The sequence below is a fragment of the Cucumis melo genome, chromosome 5 (assembly GCF_025177605.1).
Source record: "Cucumis melo cultivar AY chromosome 5, USDA_Cmelo_AY_1.0, whole genome shotgun sequence".
NCBI classification, from domain to species: Eukaryota; Viridiplantae; Streptophyta; class Magnoliopsida; order Cucurbitales; family Cucurbitaceae; genus Cucumis; species Cucumis melo.
In genome coordinates, this window is record NC_066861.1 from 5,970,669 (window position 1) to 5,990,237 (window position 19,569).

The 19,569-nt window shown below is 30.4% G+C and overlaps 1 protein-coding gene and 1 long non-coding RNA gene across 2 annotated transcripts; one reads left to right on the forward strand and one right to left on the reverse strand.

Moving 5' to 3' along the window:
* The first annotated feature begins 2,188 nt into the window (after positions 1–2,188).
* Positions 2,189–3,120, forward strand: LOC103499442 (lectin-like). Its single transcript, XM_008462451.3, has 2 exons — positions 2,189–2,408; positions 2,584–3,120. Exons 1-2 carry the CDS (start codon positions 2,305–2,307, stop codon positions 2,942–2,944), a joined length of 465 nt encoding a protein of 154 aa, XP_008460673.2. The 5' UTR covers positions 2,189–2,304; the 3' UTR covers positions 2,945–3,120.
* A 3,586-nt stretch (positions 3,121–6,706) lies between these two features.
* On the reverse strand, positions 6,707–7,401 carry LOC103499443 (uncharacterized). The gene is made up of 2 exons (XR_007821305.1): positions 7,082–7,401; positions 6,707–6,988 (listed from the first exon to the last, which is right to left on the reverse strand). It is a non-coding gene; the product is annotated as an uncharacterized LOC103499443 (long non-coding RNA).
* Positions 7,402–19,569: the final 12,168 nt, after the last annotated feature.

The window sequence follows — 19,569 nt, forward strand, 5'->3', positions numbered from 1 at the left end:
TGTTTATATATCTTGAACGTATATAGTGCCAAATCCTGCGAAAAAAGAGGAAAAAAAGAAAGACAATAAAAAAATCGCAATAAGGAGGAAGACAGACGAAAGAAATCGCAGCGAGGAGGAGAAGAAGATGAAAGGGCAAACCTAAAATATTTAAAAGACGACTAACTTCATACGCTTTGTTACACGACGAGCCTTTGATGTTTTATTACATTTATGAAAATTAATCATTGCATTACTTAAGAATTAATGGTTATATAAAATGATATTTTATTTTATTTATTTATTGAGAAAAATGATATTTTCGTAATTGTTAGATGCTTTTGTTTTGTTGTTTTTTTCTTTTCTTTTGTGTGGACATGTCTAGAAATTGGAATGTCATGGTCGTTTGAAATCAATGGATTAAAGGATGCTTGTTTTGTCTTTGTTTACTTTGTTGAAGTGGGAATTTTTTTTTCAATAAGCAAGTTTATTTTTCGATTAAGAAAAATGGTGAATTGTAGCAAAATGAAAATGTGAATTTCTCTAATAAAAATATTGTGGTTAATAGGATGATTTGATTATCACACCCTATTTTAGGTTTTTCTCCTCTAATCTAGATCATGGCGTGATTCTACACTCTTTAAAAACATTTTTTTTCTAATGTAAGATTAGTGAAAAACTTTTTTTATTAAAGAAGATAATCATTTATTAACGAAACAAACAAACAACATGTATATACGAACAATTTAAGCCATTAATCAACCAAAAAATTTCACTTACCTAACAATGTTCATATATCTTAAATGTATATAGTGTCAAACCCTTAGATTTGTCTCATGTTAATATAAAGTTCATAAACAATTTCCAAGTTAGGAAACTATCAACCCCATATATGAAAGGAATGATCAGACATATATCTAACAAATTCTACATAATACACAACTATAAATATCAAGTATCCCTTATGATCAACACACCCGTTTCAAAAATTGCAATCTACATACCACAAATGAAGGTTCTATACCCATATACTAACAAATATGTCAATCCATTAATGATATAATTAAAATAAAATTTCAACGTATATGCCTAGCACATATCTTTGAAAATTGAGGACTCTTATCTTCATGACATGAGTTTCAAAAAGAATATAAACGTCAAATCGATAAAGTCTTTGATACTCTATGGTTCATACTCAATAGTAACTTCTTTTTAATTTCCACATATTTTATCCATAACCTATACTCCAAATATATTGTCAAGAGAATAAATTCTCATAAATGTTCAATGCTTTCATTTTTTTTATTTTAAAAATTAAATAATATAAAGAGAGAATGAGCAAGAGATGGAAAAAGAGACTAAGAGAAGGAATAATTTATTGACGATAAGATTGTCGAAAATAATATTTATTTGAATCATATAGAAATTAGAGGATATTTGTACTTTGGAAGACCAATAGAGCTATTAAAGATAATAATAATAATTAATAATAACAATAATATATATAAATATTATTTGTGTATTTATTTATTCCATCGTATAAACGCATAAATTTTACCTAATTACATTACTTAAGAATTAATAGTTGTATAAAAAGGGTTTTTTTAAAAATAATATTATATCCATATATGTATAATTTAACCAATTACATGGACCAGAAGAACATTTTTAATTGAATAATCAATTATGATGCATATAAATATAAAAGTTAACTAATTTATATTACTTTTAAAAAAAAAAACTTTGATTGTGTATATATTTATTTTAGAGGCTTTTTAAAAAATAGTGATAATAATAATAATAATAAAAACAAATCCTATACCGAAAAAACTACTAAAACACAAAAATCTATAACACTTAAATTTTCTAATTTATATTTTATCGAATACACTTCTAAAAATTAATTTAGTATTTGTTTGAATTCATTAAATGCATAAATGAGTTGTTGTTTATATTTATTAGTAGCGAAAGGTCTTAATTTATTATTTTATTATCAAAGGGTCTTGTTTTTATATTTTGGATGATGATAGGTGTCAATTAAGCATTGGAAATTATAAAATAATTCAAAGTAATAAAATAAAAATAATATATAAAAATGAAAGATGTTGAAAAAATGGAATAAACAAAAGAGAGAAAGGAAATTAAAGTGCTTGCTTTTAGAAAGGTCTAAAATACCCTCATACATGGGTATAAAAGAACAAAGACATCCCCTACTTCAACATCTCATCCTCCATACTTGTAACCAATCAAGGATCTTTATACAACATTTTCCCATTCTCATCTTTATTTCTATATCTCTATCTCCTTCATCCAAATACTATTTTAATGGCAGGCCAAAGCACACACTATGTGGCATATCCAAGAGCTGCCTCAATAACATGGAGTGATGACACTCGATACTGGAGTTGGGCCCCTGTGGATTTTTGCGGGTATAATAATTTGTTCATTAATTCATATCTCATGCATTTTCATCTATTACTTTTGTTTTCATTCATAAAAACATAAACTAGTTATTAGATTCAACTTTTATGAATATAGATTATGTTGTATTAATTATATGTTATTTTTGTTCTCTCTCACACCATGGCATTTAAAACCTTGCAGCTACCCAATTGAAGAAGCCCGGCTTTTGCAAGTATCTTGGCTCGATTGTCGTTGGACCATGGATTCATCTAGTTTCAAACAAGATGTTTGGTACAATGCAAGCGTTGATGTAATGATGACAAACACCGCGTCTGGATGGGATATTCCACTGAACATTGAAATCGATATGCCAGATGGGAGTAAGCAAGAGTCTCAAATAGTATTGGCGGGCAAACAACCAAATGTGTGGTTCAAGATTCCATTAGGTAAATTCATAATAAGTGGTTCTGTGACTAGTGGGATAATTCGATTTGGCTTCTACAACCATGGAGGACATTGGAAAAGAGGGTTAATCGTGAGAGCCCTTCTCATTCAAGCTTAAAGATGAGTTTGAAATGATATGTTCACAGAGTAATAGCATAAAACACTAAATAATAAGACCTTTTGCTCTACTTGCAAAAACTTTAAGTTTAAATGGGTTCTATTTTAGCTATAGTAAATGCTAAATATAATGCAACACAACATAAAAATAAATAAATAATGACATTTTGCATAGTAGCATTAAGGTCAGTTTAAAAACTTTAGCATGTTTTTCAATAAAGTATGTACTGTGAGTTTATTCTAATTAAATCTAACCACTCATGTTGTGATTATTGATCATTTTGTACGTACATTAATATAACTAGCATATTGGAAATTAAAAAGAAGAAATGAAAACAAGTAAACACAATCATAATTTCAATCTTATATTATTTTATTAAAGGAAATGAATGAATAATGAGTAATATGATTGGTTAATCGATTTATTATATATAAGAATAGGGTTATCTAATCTTACAACAAAACCAACAACTATCTAGAAATGTTGGACAAACTCTCTTATCGTAATGAATTAATCTTAGACAACAGAATCAATCTTAAACTAATTAAGGAGTTCGGAACAATAACGTTACATGTTGGTTTGTAAGACGTTACATGCACTACAAGAAGTGGGGAGATTTTCAACGCACAAAAACTTGGAAAAGACGTCGGAAAACCAATTTTCGATGCAGAAAAGAACGTCAGGAAGACCATCAGAAGAAGATGAAAACTAATGTTTTGAAAAAATTACCTAATACAATTTTTCTTTAAAAAATGGGAGAAGAAATACATTATTGAAAGTTAGTTTGGAGATAATAACAAATTTAAGATGAAAAATATTTTAAAAAATGATAATTTTGCCATATTTACAAAATGTGCCATGCTTCCTTTATATTATTATAAGAAAACTACCCACTGCAATTTCTTATTAGTTTAAGTAGTATTTTCATATTCATAAATAAAATAAACTTCATTATTTGATATTTTCACCTCCAAATCTCTATTTCACAAATTCAAATCTTTGATATTTTCATCTCTAAATCTCTATTTTATAAAATATGAATCTTTAAATAGCTATTATCTAGCTTTAAAAATTTTACTCGTATCTTTTTTTCCTTCCAATTTTTATCTCCAAGGTAATGATTATATGCAATGAATTTAATAACAAATACAAGGTATTTTGTATTCATATTTTACATTTTTTGAATCATAAAGGATTTTTAATAAGGTCCTTTAAAAACTATAACAAAGTGGCAAAATATTTACACTGTATATAACAATTTTAAAAACAGAAAAAACTCTGATATCCATAATAAAAATATCAAAAATATCTTGTCAACCATGCTGTCAACAACGTGCATAATATATTTGGTACATGATCGTTTAGATTTGGCTATTCTTTGGTATACAATCGTTTAGATTTGGCTGCCCTAAATTAAAACGTCAAGTAAAGCTAACGTAAAATAATTCAAAATTTTTGTTTTTCTTCAAACTATACTTGATGCGTTATTCGAGTTAACACGTCAAGTAAATGTCCATTATACTTGAAACGGATACAACGTCAAGTAAAATCTCCTTTATACTTAACGCAGAAAAAACATCAATTAAAAGCCAACATAAAATAGTTCGAAAATTTCTGTAAAAACTCCTTTTTTTTTAGACTATACTTGGCATTTTTCCTTTAGAATGGTTAATACTTGACGTTTTTTTTAATAAAAACGTCAAGTATGTAAAAGTAGGTAGTGTCAAGTAAAGTAGATTTTGTAGTAGTGGAACAATTGAGCCAAAACGCATGATAAATGTATCAAAAAGCGTAGCTTCTATCACTAATTCGTAACTATGAGAGAATACAACATGCATAAGTCTTCATGCTTGTTTTACCCTGTTCTTTAGTATTTTATTGCAGGATTATAAAGAAAAGAAGAAAAGTTAGTGAATTGCAGAGGAGCATGTGCTATGCGATAACAAGCTTGTCTGGCGACCAAACATCTCCAAGCAAGAATCCACATCAGCACGTGAGGAAGATTCACTAGAAAATAACAATGGTAATTGGAGTTGATGTGACTTGATAAAGGCTGCAGTCAGCATTGACATGATCAGAAGAATAGAAGTTTCCTACCGAATGTAGCCTATAAAAGGACTCCATCTCTACCAAGTGAACAAGCAAGCCTAAGTGAGCTAAACCCTAGAGAGCTCCATTGGAGCCAGTGGACAGGATTAGTCTTTTTGTCCTTTGTAAAAGATCTTACCTTCTTCTCTGATCAATCATGTAATGAGAGCTTAGAAAGAGATTAAAGAAAGATTCGACCATTTTCCTCCCCCTAACTTGTAATATTCTTCATTCACTTTACTTTCCATTTTTATATTTCATTGTCATGTATAGTGTTTATATTGTACAGTGGTCTGCCTACATTCTTTAATACATTACATGTTTATACCTTTTCAATCCAGCATTCCTTTACTCGTCATCTGTCAAAGTGTTATAAGTAGTTTAGGCTTCTGATAAGTTTTTGATAAGAAGCTTAGCTTATAAGGTTCATCGAATTAGTTGAGTAATAATCACCACTTGGCCACCATCTATCGTCAATTACTCGAGAGAGTAAGCATCAAGGATATAGCTCACACATGCAAGAGGGAATTTGGAGACAAACTTTACCTTGGCAATTAAACCTCCATCGTTTGTATCCCAAAAGGAGAACAAGTGTGGTGACTTAGTGCCAAGAGGTTGCTACCCTTAAAAGAGAGGTAATATAAGTCTTATAAGTAAACACTTCTAAATAGATATCGCTTAACTAAGTTTTATCATTTGCATCTCGAGAGGCGAGCAAGTGTGGCGTTTAAGGAACTGAGAGGTGTTCGGCTTAATCAAAAGCTAATTAACTGATCTCCATCGCATCAAGGTTGTCACATGGCTTAATCCCTTAGCAACGCAGACATTCCTTCACTCTTTCTGAATACAAGTTAGTTTACATTCTCAACTATCCACCATTCTCACCACCTTTTATAGAATCTCTAGTATAGATATTAGGTTAGCCTGGACACATTTACTTTATATTGTATAGACAGATACTTTATACCGCCTAGATGAAGAATAAGCCTTATAACTAAGATTTGATATCAATTCTCTGTGTTTGACCTTAGACTTCCCAAGAAACCTATCGTTTCGCTTATATTTGGGAAATCGATAGGAAAACTTGTATTTAATGAGGATTCAGTAACTACACGAGGATTAGAGACACAGTGCGCATCTCGCATTCAATGACCATGACTCGCCACATAGAGAGGTTTGCGATATGAACATAGCTCACATATCCTAATCACACGAAAACTCATACAATAAGACTATAAATGGATCACACACTGAATCCCTTAATTGAATATAAAATTCCCAACAAGCATGATCTTGTAGAAACATATCTGGTTTATCGGTGAACCCGAAGGAATACCTAAGGCACCGGATTGTAAGTGACCTCGTCGGACCACTCATAAAACATGTCATGACAGACTGGTCGTTCCGTCGAACTCACATAGTCATAAATCTATGAAAGATGGTGATTTTGAGGGATACCCATGTAGGTACAACCTTAATAGCCAAAGTTAACATATCATAAATATCATAACATGGCAAGAATATCAATCATGTAGTCCTTAACCATGTGATTAATATATCATGCTTCATAAACATAACAGTCGTCAATATCAATCCTCTATATTAGTCATCAATATCAATCATCCATATCAGTCATCAAAATCAACCCATTATGCTCTTAGCTACATCAATGCATAATGAAAAAAACACATGCAAGCTCTTAATTTTATTTTTGAGGTCTAGTTGTAGAATCTCTTACTTAAGAAATTAGGTAACAAACAATCCTTACTAACAGTTAAAGTTTCCAATGAACCAATACTAAACAGTAATGAAAATTAGGGGAAAAACAATAACTTAATGAATAAAATTGGCTATTGTCCCCAAAATTCTTTCAAATCAACTTACTCAAACTTGAGGTTGAAACCAATTCAACATTGATCGGACAAAATTGTAAAGATTAAATTCTTCCATTTGAACCTAAAAGAACATCAATTTTAATTCCAAAAATAGTCCAAATCTCACACAATTTATTAACAATATTAACCAAAAACAAAAATATAAAAGTCTTACCCTCCAACACACAAATTTTTGGTGGCAGATCAACCATGGACAGGCGGTGCGACTTAGAGCTTGGCAGAATCGGCGAACGGACGTGGATGAAGGAGATCGGCGTGGCTAGGCGTACGACTTCGTGTGTAAGTAAACGGAGACCACGAGTTCGTGTCTGCAGACGAGAAGATAGGTAATAGCACGCGAGTGGAGTCTTCGGCTTGTTGTTCATTAGTAGAGCATGGTGGAGAGGTGAATCATTGGCGGAAGGTGTAGCGGCGGTCTAGGGTTTGCAAAGGAAGGAGAATTTTTTGGAGAAGATGATGAATAGATTTTTTGAGGAGGACCTATTTAAAATAATAATATTATTATTATTAATAAATATTTCAATTATTTCCTTTTTTCTAAACATTTTCCTTTTCCCTTTTCAAATTACAAAATCTTCTCTTTCCTAATTAATATCTCATCACATCCAACTTTCTCTTTTCCCAAAATAATAGTATTTTCCAATAATTATGTTATCATTAATATAATTATTTTTCTCTTCCAAACATTAATTATATATATTTATATATAATTAACCATAATTCGTGTAATCTACAATTTAATCAACCAATATCCAATATTTGACAATACCAAATTCCTAAATTCTAAAACTAATTAAATATTCATTCAAAAATATTTAATTAATTCTAATTTTAACAAATCAAACAATTCTCAACAAATATCTCAAATAACACCAAAATATTCTGACATAATTAAATGAAATTATGATAATTAACTTTAAAATTACCTTAATCTTGGGGCGTTACATAAATGTCTTGTGAAGATGACTTGATGCCTCGCTGTAGGAAAGGAAACAATGGTGACTTTTTCTAAAGAGAAAATGGCAGTCGAACAATTAAGAGTTTGCCTCCTCGAAGAGATAAGGTGTGCGCTCAAGGGAAAGTCTAATCACCGCTGCCAATTAAACTACGTATCAAGTTGGGCTTGGTGGCATGACACGATTCGTTAGTAAGATGACACCTGTAAAGCGCAGAAGTGATCTTTGAATGTAAAAGGCCTCTATAAACAAGACCGAAAGGCAAAAGAAAAAGAAAAATTTTATCAAGACTCTAGATTTTTCCTGATGAAAGTGAGAGGAGAAAGTTCTAGATACTGAACAGATAATGCCTTCGATCGCCCGACAAAACAGAAAGCCAAAAGTCGAGGAGGAAGATTTGAGGCTAAGTATCTAGTGTGAGTGATAAGTTTCATTTTATAAATGTTTCTATGTTTGTTTTATAATTTTTGGTTGTGAATGGTGAAATATGTTTTATAAGCAATGTTTCTGTGAGTAATCTTTGTAAAATCAATGTTTGTGAATAGCCAAATGTTTCAATATTTAAATGTAAGTTATGAATGTTCTTTAGTGAACTCATATGTTTTCCAAAAGCATGAATATGAGTATTCTTCTGAAAGTGATAAAATATGATTTATAAACAGGTGTGAATGAAAAATCGGCTTTCGAATGTAATTTTTACACTTTTGTTTATGATTCTCATCTTGGAAAAAGATCATGTTTTGTAAATATGAACTGTGAGTATTCTTTCCTTTGTGATTATCTTTATGAAATACCTTATTAATTTGTGATAATCTATGCTAAGAGTAAGTGGTAAGCTATTACTCCCTTATTGTATTAGCGTGTTGGTGAGTTGTGATGTATTTGTAAGACTGGACGCTAGTGAAGATCCTAAGTAACTCCCGTGATACTAGTGAGAGCGAATCCCAAATTTAGGCGAGGGGAGAATCTCAGGTCTCAGTGTGGAGCTTGTTGTGAAATGAACCCAGCGTATGGCATTGTAGTGCTCGCTATGCATAGTCTAAGCAAGATGGTGATGAGACGCTGGTTTAGTGTGACTCCCAAGTTTGAGAATGATTGAATGTGGTGGGACGCTGGCAAATTCCAAGTAACTCGCGTGATACTGGTGAGAGAAAATCCTAAGTCTAGGCAAGAGGAGAATCCCAGAAAATAATGTTGAGCTTGCACTAGTACAAATTTGGGTTTTAACGACACTACAAATCAAAACATTGCGTCGTTAAAAAAAAAGGGTAAGGTAGGAGTAAAATGTGTTGTTGAAAATAGAAGTGACACACTATTTTTTGACACAATTCTATTGTCACAATTTAATTTTTCTTGACACATTTAAAGTATCGTTAATTAATGACAAATTTTTTGTGTCATTAAATAAACTTTGAAATAAAAAAAACCAAAAATTTAAAATTTTTCAATTCCCTCTTCACACGACATTCAAAAAGAGTTTTACAATTTGCTCAACATTTTCTCTCTCTCCCTACCAAAAAACGGGAAACAACATAACTCATCTCCAAATCTAAGAGACTGTTGTCAAACCCATTAATCTCACACCGTCGAACAAGCAAACATCGTCGAAAAAGCAAACATTGTCTAAGGGACTACTGTCGAACCCACCAATCTAAGAGACTGTTGTTGAAGAATCTTGGCCGCTTCGATTTCTCTTCTTCCTCAACTACTAGAAAAATGGGTTTTAATGATACTACTAATCAAGATATTGTGTCGTTGAAAATAAAAAAGATGGGGTGATGTACAATTATGTTGTTGAAAATTATTTATTAACACAATTCTATTGGCACAATTTAATTTTTCTTGACACATTTAAAGCGTCGTTAATTATCAACAAATGTTTGTGTCATTTAAAAAATTTCGAAATAAGAAAACCTCAAATTTCAAAATTTGTTAATTCCCTCTCTCACGCAATTAAAATTATATGACAATAGCATATTTTCTCTCTCTACCAAAAACGTGAAGGCCTAGGCTCTCTCTACCTATATCATGCATATATTCATTATTTTTATAATTTTAAACAGAATTAGAATCTAGACTCTATTACGAACCCAATGCAATGAAAAACACTTAAAACGAAGTCCGAACAAACAAAAATGAGTAAATCGAAAAACATAGACCAATTGGTAATTAACCAAAAAGATTCCGTACTTCCACGCGCGTAAACACCTCAAGGTCGTGAGTTCGAATCCCAGTCGAGCATATTCTTTTATTTCCCATTTTCAAAAGACTTCACGTGCGCACTTTCTCCACTCTTCTCCTCACGCACATGTCTTTGATGTCCAGTGTTCTAATCACATAGCCCTTTCTGTCAAATTGAGCGCACACCTGACCCTGAAGTTATGAGTTCGAAACCCATGAAGCGGTTGTTTTCATTTCTTTTTATATATAACTCATTTTTCTGTAAATTTTAATCAATTTTCAATTATATTTGATCTATTCATAAATACAACTTTAATTTTCACCCAAATTCTCTTTAAATATCATTTTTTTTAGAATTCTCCCATCTCATTCTGTCATTTTTTTCTCTAGAAAATATTCCGGCAATCTTTTATTTCAGTGGAGAAAAAATTCCAACAAGATATTCCATCAATCTTTTATTCCAATAGAGGGATTATCTTCTAAGAGGTAAGAGGATCATGGATATTCAATTTATTTGAGAGTTTCTTCCATTTTTCTTCTAATTTAGCATGTTAATTTTTTAATTTTTGTTCAAGAACGAATTCAATTCCACGTGATCTTTATGCAACAATCTTTTAACTTGCTATTGATTGTTTAATTAGTATGCAAGAACATTTTGTTTAGAAAATTAAAGTGCAAAATTCAATTGATTATCTTTGTCTACAAGAAATATTTTTTGATCCAATGGGGGTAATCTTCTAAAAGTTGTAGATACAACATTTTGTCATTTTTTTATTATTTTATTTTATTTATTTACTTTATTTTTATTTTATTTTGAAAGTTGGATTTGAATTTGAATTTAACTTTTTCTTTTTAAAAACAAAAACAAAAACAAAAAAATGAATATCAGTCTCTTCCCTATTTTCCTTCAACTCACCCAATTTTCTCTGCCACTCCCACCTTTTCCACTCTCCTCTCTATTTTTCCACAACTAACCCAATTTTCTCTCTCACACCTTCTCCACTATAAAAATAAAGGAGTATTTTTTTTGGAGAGTACGTTTGACAGATCAATTCCAAACTATTATGTCAAAGGTATTTTTTTTTATTAATTTCCTCTCTTCCCCTCTTGAAGAAAAAGCTAAGTAAAACTATTCTGTGCTCCCACCTTCTCCACTCTTCTCCCTATTTTTCCTCAACTAACCCAATTTTTTCTCACTCCCACCTTCTCCACTATAAAAACAAAGAGAATTTTTTTGGAGGGTATGAGATCAATTGGAAGGGTCGAAAAAAAGAAACTATTTAAGGTAATTTTTTTTTAATTTCCTCTCTTTCCCTTCACTTTTTGAGGGTTGAAAAAGAGCTAAGTAAAATTATTCCGTCAAATTGGTCTTCAAATTTTTTTTTTTTTTAATTTCTTCCCTTTTGAGAGTGTGATCAACTATAACGATTTAGTTTTTCAAAATTGTTTTTGTCGTAATTTTGTTAATTAATTTTAAGGTGGTTTACTATGCTTTATTGTTACTCCAAATTTAGACCAATCGGGTTTACTGTGTTTCTATTGTTAGTTCAAATTTAGGTCAATTGAATTTATTGTTGTTTAGGTCAATTAAATTTATTGTTGTATCAAATTTAGCCGAATTAGACCAATTAATTTCAATGTGCTTCTAATTTGTTAGCAATGTGCTTCTAATTTGTTGATTTAGGTCATTTGAGATTTTAATTTTTTTAGGTTAGCCAATTGAATGTATGGTTGCTTCAAATTCAGTAGATTTAGGTCATTTTATTCTATATTCCCAATTGATTTAATTTGGCTATTGTTAATTTGTTGGTTTACATTTTATTAATTGATTAGACTTATAAAAGACAAAATAGTTTGTTAGGTTTGATATTTATTTCACAAACTTGTATATTATATTAGTTATATTATTTTATATTATATTAGATATATTATTTTATATTATATTAGATATATTATTTTATATTATATCCGATATATTATTTTAAATTATATCCGATATATTATTTTACATTATATCCGATATATTATTTTACATTATATCCGATATATTATTTTACATTATATCCGATATATTATTTTACATTATATCCGATATATTATTTTATATTGTTTCCAATATATTATTTTATATTATTTCAAATATATTATTTTATATTATTTTCAATATAATTATTCTCAATCTGTATATTATTAACAATATAGTATTGCGTATTTTATATTATTTCTCAACCTTTATTATTTGTCAACTATATTGTTTGTTGTATTATTTCCAAATCATTTACCGACCTGTATTATTTCCCAACCTATATTTGTCATATTTCACATTGTTTTGCTATTATTATTATTATTATTATTATTATTTTATTATTATTATTATTATTATTATTATTATTATTATTATTTATTTTTTAATTTCTATAATTGCAAAATGTATAAAAAATTTATTTGTTTTTTGCCATATAGATATAAAAATTTGAGACGGAAAAAAATAATGTTCTTTTATGGATTTTATGGTTCTTGGCTTGCAACTAGTGTATTATATTTTCCAATTAGTAAAAAGATTTTATTTTTCTCACTTAGATGACTTTTTTTGCTTTTTCGAACTTCTACCAAAATATGAAGTATCATGCTATGTAAGTTTCATTATCATCTAATTTTAACATTTATGAATAGTGATAGACTAAATTAAAAAACTATAAGAGGATAAGATACATAAAACTAGGACTTCTCAATTTAAGCCATTAAAGATTTGCTCATGTGTTGTATGTCAATGATGATGTTTTCTTGTGCTATGGTTCCCAGGAAAAAACAAGGATTATTTAGATCAATATATTGTCTACTCGATTTTTTGGGTTGAATTTGATAGAAGAGGAACTACAAGAGATCTTTGATAACAACACTTCCCAATCCTCATGGTAAGAAAGTTTTGAAACTTACTTATTTTGCAATTGGATTTTATATATTATTTGGATTTTTGGAGTATGTAAAATTTTAAAGTTTTTGTTATTTGTTACATTATTTCTTGTTTTCTCCTAACATTGGTTGCAACTTTTGTTCTTGGATCAACTTTGAGAATGATGTTAACTTAATTTATCATAAACCCCGTTAGGGATCAAATAATGAGTTAATATATTGCATATGAAACAATAATTGATAGCTTACTTAGTTTACTATTCATTATTAGCGCTTCCGAACTTGCAAGAAAGAAGAAGCCTCTATGGAGGGTAATCAAGATATGGGGTGGAGAATTAGTAAAGGAAAGAGGTAAGCGTGCTTTATGTTTTGTAACGTAACTTAACTATTTTATTTTAGGAATCATGTTAACATGTACTTTGGCATGTTGCTTTAACTATCCTGCAGTGGTAGACATTGAAAATTTATTTTGTGCGATCCGCTTAGATATATGTTTTAGGAATCATGTTGACACATACTTAGGAACTTGATACTTTATTGTGTTGATTATTCTGCAGTTATGGTAGTCATTGAAAAGCTATTTTGTTCAATCCGCTTAGACATATGTTGTAGGAATCATGTTGTTTTGTATTTACTTTGGAGGAGGGGGGAGCTAAGGGTTAGTTTATGTTAAGTTTCAACTTGATGCAAACTAGAACATTGCTTAGTTTGTAAAGATTGAATCGAAACTTACATTTGCAACATTTATATACTATGCTTACGCCTATGCTTATGTAGTCGGTGTTTTTTTTAATCTTTTTCATTCCTTATGGGTTTTTTATTAAAAACCTTGGTTGTATGAACTTTATACGCTTATTTTGAAAAGTTTATTAGTCTGCTTATTAAGAAGATGATTTTTGTTTGGCATGTACTTAATGTTTATGCTTATGCTTATGCATTTTCTGTAATGAATGTTGGCTAAGGTTCATTTTTTTTCAAATTTGCAGGTAGTTGAAGAATCCATGGACCATTGTATCGATCAAGTTCTCATTTATGCGTCGTTTGATTAGATTAGGTCACACATACATGTAATATTACAGTAAATTTATCTTTTGGATTATTGTAAAATCTTTACCGATAATGTAAGTTATATTTTTTATTATCAATATAAATATCTTTTCAAACATATGTGGGTAATGCTAAAATTTAGTATTTAATTTTTTTGAAAGAAGAAATATATGGCAGAAAAATATGTGTTGCGAAAATGAAGAATAACGACACCAAACATGTGTCGACATATAAGCCTTTATTAAACAGAAACAGTGTCGTTAAAGCACATTTCTTGACAACAATTTTGTGTAACGAAATATATACAACGACAATATATTAGTGTGAAGTTATATTGAAAGGTGACACACTTAAAGCGTCGTTATAAGAGTATTAATGACAATATATTGGTGTCGAGTGATAGATAACGGTGACATATTTAAATTATCGATGTAATAGTATTATTGACAATATATTGTGTCGAGTGATAGATTACGGTGACACATTTAAAGTGTCAATGTAAGAGTTTTAATGACAATATATTTGTGTCAAGGTATAGATAACGGTGACACATAATTTGCGTCAATATAAGGGTATTGATGACAATATATTGGTGTCGAGTTATAGATAATGACGACATATTTATTGCGTCAAGGTAAAGGTATTAATGACACAATTTTGGTGTCATCTAAGCATATTCAATGACACGTTTTTCAAAGTATCATTAAATAGTCTTTCTTGACAGTGGCTTCAATGACGCAAAAATTGTATCGTTGAAAGTCTTTATGATGCAAAACTGGCGTCGTTAAAACCCATATTTGTAGTAGTGTTGTTGTGAAATGATTCCAGCGTATGGCGTTGTAGCGCTTGTTGTGAGGTTGTTTAAATTGTTATGGTTAATGCAATGTGCGATATGGCTTGATGCGATGTGATTTGTCTAATGACCTTATTACTTGTGATTTTTATGTGTTTTCCCTAAAAAGGTTTTTTCATAAACTCATCACTCACTATGTTCGTTTTACTTATGTATTAAGTTTTTCCCTCCCCAGGTTGTCGGACGTTAAAGTCTTGCCAATGTTGGTTCTGAGACACTGTTACCTAGTTAAGGAGGGAACACAGAGCTACTCCACCCTTACACCTCTAGGTACTCGCAACAAGAAGTAGTGTTTAGCGGTGAAGAAAGAAAAGGAAGACTCTGGTAACTGTCCTTGAGATGGATTGTAGATGACAAAAAGGAAAAAGGACGCGAGTAGAGTTTGATGCCCCCAACCTCCTTACAGAGAGCAGTATAAGCGGTGGATGAAGAAAGGTGTGCAGCATGAAAGGATGCAACTTGGTGGGAAGAAGAAGGATGTGAGAAGATTAAAGTTGGTTTTATTTTATGCAAAACAAAAGTTGAAAATTGTATTTTGTAATTCTGAAAGTGCTAAGTTAATAAAGAGAAGGAGTTCTAAATTATTCCATTGTGTATGTGTTCTTTCTTTGAGTTGTTTTTCCACAGCAAAAGTTGTGTAAGTCTCGATGGCTCAATGGAAAAGCTTCGCGAAGAGACAAAGAGAAGAGTTGTTCCGCTCACTATGTGTTCGGTGAATTATCTCGCGAGATATATACGTTAAATGTCTAGGTGGTATTTGGTCGTGTGGTGTGACATTTAGGACGGGGTGTGACAATTATAAGACTCATAGTTAAGACCCACAACTAAGACTCATAAATAAGACTCGTAATTAAGACAAGTAGTTAAGACATGTAGTTAAGACCCGTAGTTAAGAGAAGAAGTAAATATTTGACTGAATGTCCTAAATAAATGTTTTAGTTAGTTCGTGATAAAGGTTACGCGAGAATAGATTAGTTGGTCCGTGAGAAGAGGTTGGTTAGTCCACGAGAAAGGTTATGCGAGAAGACTTTTGAAAGGTTAGGCGATTAGAGTTCTTTGCGAAATGGAACTTGGCGAGAAGAAACAAAGAAACTTCTCAGAAAATTTCTAAATTTCCTAAATTTTCTAAATGGGCCATGTGTAAAGATTAAATTAAGCATTGTTAGGCTAAACCTTGAGCTTACACATCTACAAGAGGTGGCGACTTATCAAGAGCTTAAGAATGACTAAGATTGTTTAAGGATTAGTATAAATAGGGGTCTTCAGCCAAATTATTAGTCATGGCTATTCTGAGAATTTGAAGAGAAAGTTTAAGTGTGGAAGTGCTGCCAAAGTGTCTCAGCGAGAAGATTATGTGAGAATAAGAAGAAGAGAAGCCTTCGAAGTTTGAGTAGCTAAGTAGAGTGAGTGTTTTCTTTAAAGTCATTGAATGATTTTAAGCATTCTTATAAATTTTTTTATGGTTAGAAATGATGATTTCAATTTAAATGTTTCTTAAACAGATTTACGTGGAAAACTTATGTTTCAAAGTATGATTTATGTATTCCAAAGCATGATTTGTTGATAAATGGTGTTCAAACCATTAGTTACTTCCTGTCCTTAAGCTAACTATTGTGTGCACATTTATGCAATCTAGTTCCATCATTGTCCAATAATAACCAGATCTAAGTATCTGTCTAGACATCATATGTTCATTAACATGTGTTCCACATACTCCTTCATGAATTTCTGTCATAATTTGTTTGAAGAAGCATTATATCATGGTTTCTTTCATAAAGAACTTCGTCACTTAAAAGTTTATGGCCAACCTTCTTATTGTGCGTCTGTCATTCTCCAAAGTTCCATATGAATATTCTCTATACTTTATGTACTGCTTGGTGTCAAAATACCATGACTTATTATCATTTTCAATATTCATGTAATAAGCTGATACATCTTGCTTTGTAATTTGGATTGGATGTTCACATTTAAGATTAAGATCAAACATCACTGCCAAGGTGGCTAATGCATTGGTCATTTGATTGTCCTCTCTATGAACATGGTCAAATGAAAGTTTCTCAAAATTGTGAGATAATTTTGTAACATATTGGCTGTAAAGCACCAATTTAGAATCTTTTGTTTTCCATTCTTTCCTAACTTGATGTATTACTAACATTAGGCCACCTAAAACCTTCAATTTTTTAATACTCATGTCGCTCTTATTGCTTCAAGTCCCATAATGCAGGCTTTATACTCAGCTATACTGTGAGTGTACTCAAAACATAACTTACTCGCTGGGGGAAGGATTTTCCTTCTGGAAAAATTAGTACAACTCCAATCCCATGCCCTAACTCTTTTGAGGTACCATAAAAAAGCATAATTCATGTCTTATGATCTGTAGCATCATTTTCAACTAAAAATATATTTTCATCTGGAAAATCAACCCTCATAGACTCGTAATCTGCTACTGGTTGGGTAACTAAATGATCAACAAATGTGCTTCCCTTTATTGCTCTTTTACTAACATAAACAATATAATACTCTAACAACAAAACTTGCCATTTTGTAATTCTCCCAAATAATGACGGTTTCTCAAAAATGTATTTTATTGGATCCATTTTTTAAATAACTCATGTTGTATGGTATAACAAATATTGCCTTAAATGATGAGCTGTCCATACCAAAGAAAAAGTTTGGTCTAACATTGAGTATTTTGACTTATAATCGGTGAATTTTTTGCCCAAATAATAAATGGCATGCTCTTTCTTCCCTGGTAAGTCAAGTTGTCCTCAAACACCATCCATAGCACCTTCTAATATTGTCAAGTATAGGGTTAACGACCACCCTGGAGCTGGAGGTATCAGTACAAGTGGGATTTGAAATATTGCTCAATTTTGTTGAAAGCTTCTTCACATTTCTCATTCCATTTTCCTAGGTTGTTTTTACGTCAAAGCTTGAAGATTAGTTTGGATGTTGGGGTTAAATGTGAGATCCATCTAGATATACAGTTCAATCTTCAAAGAAAGCCTCAAATTTCTTTATCTGTTTTAGGGGATGACATTTCCATGATAGTTGTTGCCACGTGCCCGAGACGACACGGAGCGACCGAAGTCCTCAAAATGGGTTAGTTTTTAAAATAAAATAGGAGTCACCACCAATCTTTTTTACGGTGTGATTAGATATCGAAATATAGTAAAAACCTTTTAAATAAAATCAATAAAAAATGGTTTACGAAAACTAGAGTTAAGTTCGGGAGTCATTTGTGTATGAGGAAGGTGTTAGCACCCCACAACACTCATTTAAAAAACAGTGGCCTAATTCCAAATCTTGAATTGAAAGTATTCTTTAATTTTTAAAAAAACTAATGTCTTATTTTACCCCTCATTACTTCAATATTTGAAGCAATAATCTCATAAAATAAGCAGAAAACATTCCATCAACTAGACTATGTTGAAGAAAATCTTCTCACCTCAAAATCTGTCATAGGAATAGTCTTCTAATAAAGAGAATTTTTAAAACACTAATTAAAATCATTTTTTCTTGGGATCAAATCTTTGACACCCAAATATGTGATCCCTCACCTAAAAAATTTTAGGAAATCAGATTCCCAAATTTCCTAGATTCCGTCGTAGGATTTCGTTTAGGAAAAATAGTATAAGTTATCAGAAAAGATTGATTAAGAAACCTTATGAAATAATATATTAAATTTTGAACGTTTGAAAAACATAAAAAAAAATTGTAACTTTAAAAGAAAAAAATTCTAAATGATTAAAAAAAATTAGTTTTGTGAAATGTTTTAAAACTTGGATAATTTTAAGTCAGAAAGATTTTAAAACATTGAGAATTTTAATTACAAAGAGTTGAAAAGTTTAAATAGGAAATAAAATGAGGCTTATAAAGTAGAAATAAACAAGAGTAAAGAAGCATCATAATAAATTATGCAAACATAAAATAACATATTGAGATTTTAATAAAAACATATTGGAGATCGATCTCAGACTTCCAAAGAATCGATTTCCTCACCTCAAGAATTCTAAGAAATTAGACTTCTAAATTTCCTAGATTCCATTGTCGGATATTTTTAAAGAAAAAGAATTTTAAATGTTAACAAATTTAAACAATTATTAGTAATAACATCTTAACTTGATCACAAAAGAAGGAAAAAAAATAATATATAAAAGACAAGAACATATTAAAGAAGCAATAATCAAGGTGAGAAAAATATTAAAGAAGCAATAATCATGAGAAAATAGTAATGAAGCAATAATAAATGCTATAAAAAGAAAAAAATTTAAGTAAATAAAAATGCTAATTATGGATTAAAAAAGAAAAGAAAAGAAACAATATATAGAAAATAAGGCTTAAGAATAAATTAATAAATGAAGGACACAATAATAAATAAAAAATAGATAACAACAAAGTAGGAAGAAATATGTAATAAATAAAAAAAAAAAACTATAAAAGAGAAGCTCACAAGATAATAAATAAATAATTATAAGAGAAATACTTGTATGTTGAGGTGTGGATCATTGGGACCAAAATTCTACCATACAACTCCAACTAAGTTGAAGCTTTTTGTGTGTTGGATTATTGGCAGGGAGAAAGCTGAAGATTTAGAGGTTGCTAGAAGAGAAGATAAAATGGATGTTGTATATTTTTTTTTTTAAGAAGGTATGAAAGTTAAAAGAAGTAGGGGGTATGGAAGTTGGAGAT

Excerpts from the sequence above, each read along its gene's own strand:
- LOC103499442 (XM_008462451.3), top strand. The coding sequence starts at position 2,305 with ATGGCAGGCCAAAGCACACACTATGTGGCATATCCAAGAGCTGCCTCA. Across the intron at positions 2,409-2,583 it reads GCCCCTGTGGATTTTTGCGG|CTACCCAATTGAAGAAGCCC; the intron begins GTATAATAATTT and ends AAAACCTTGCAG.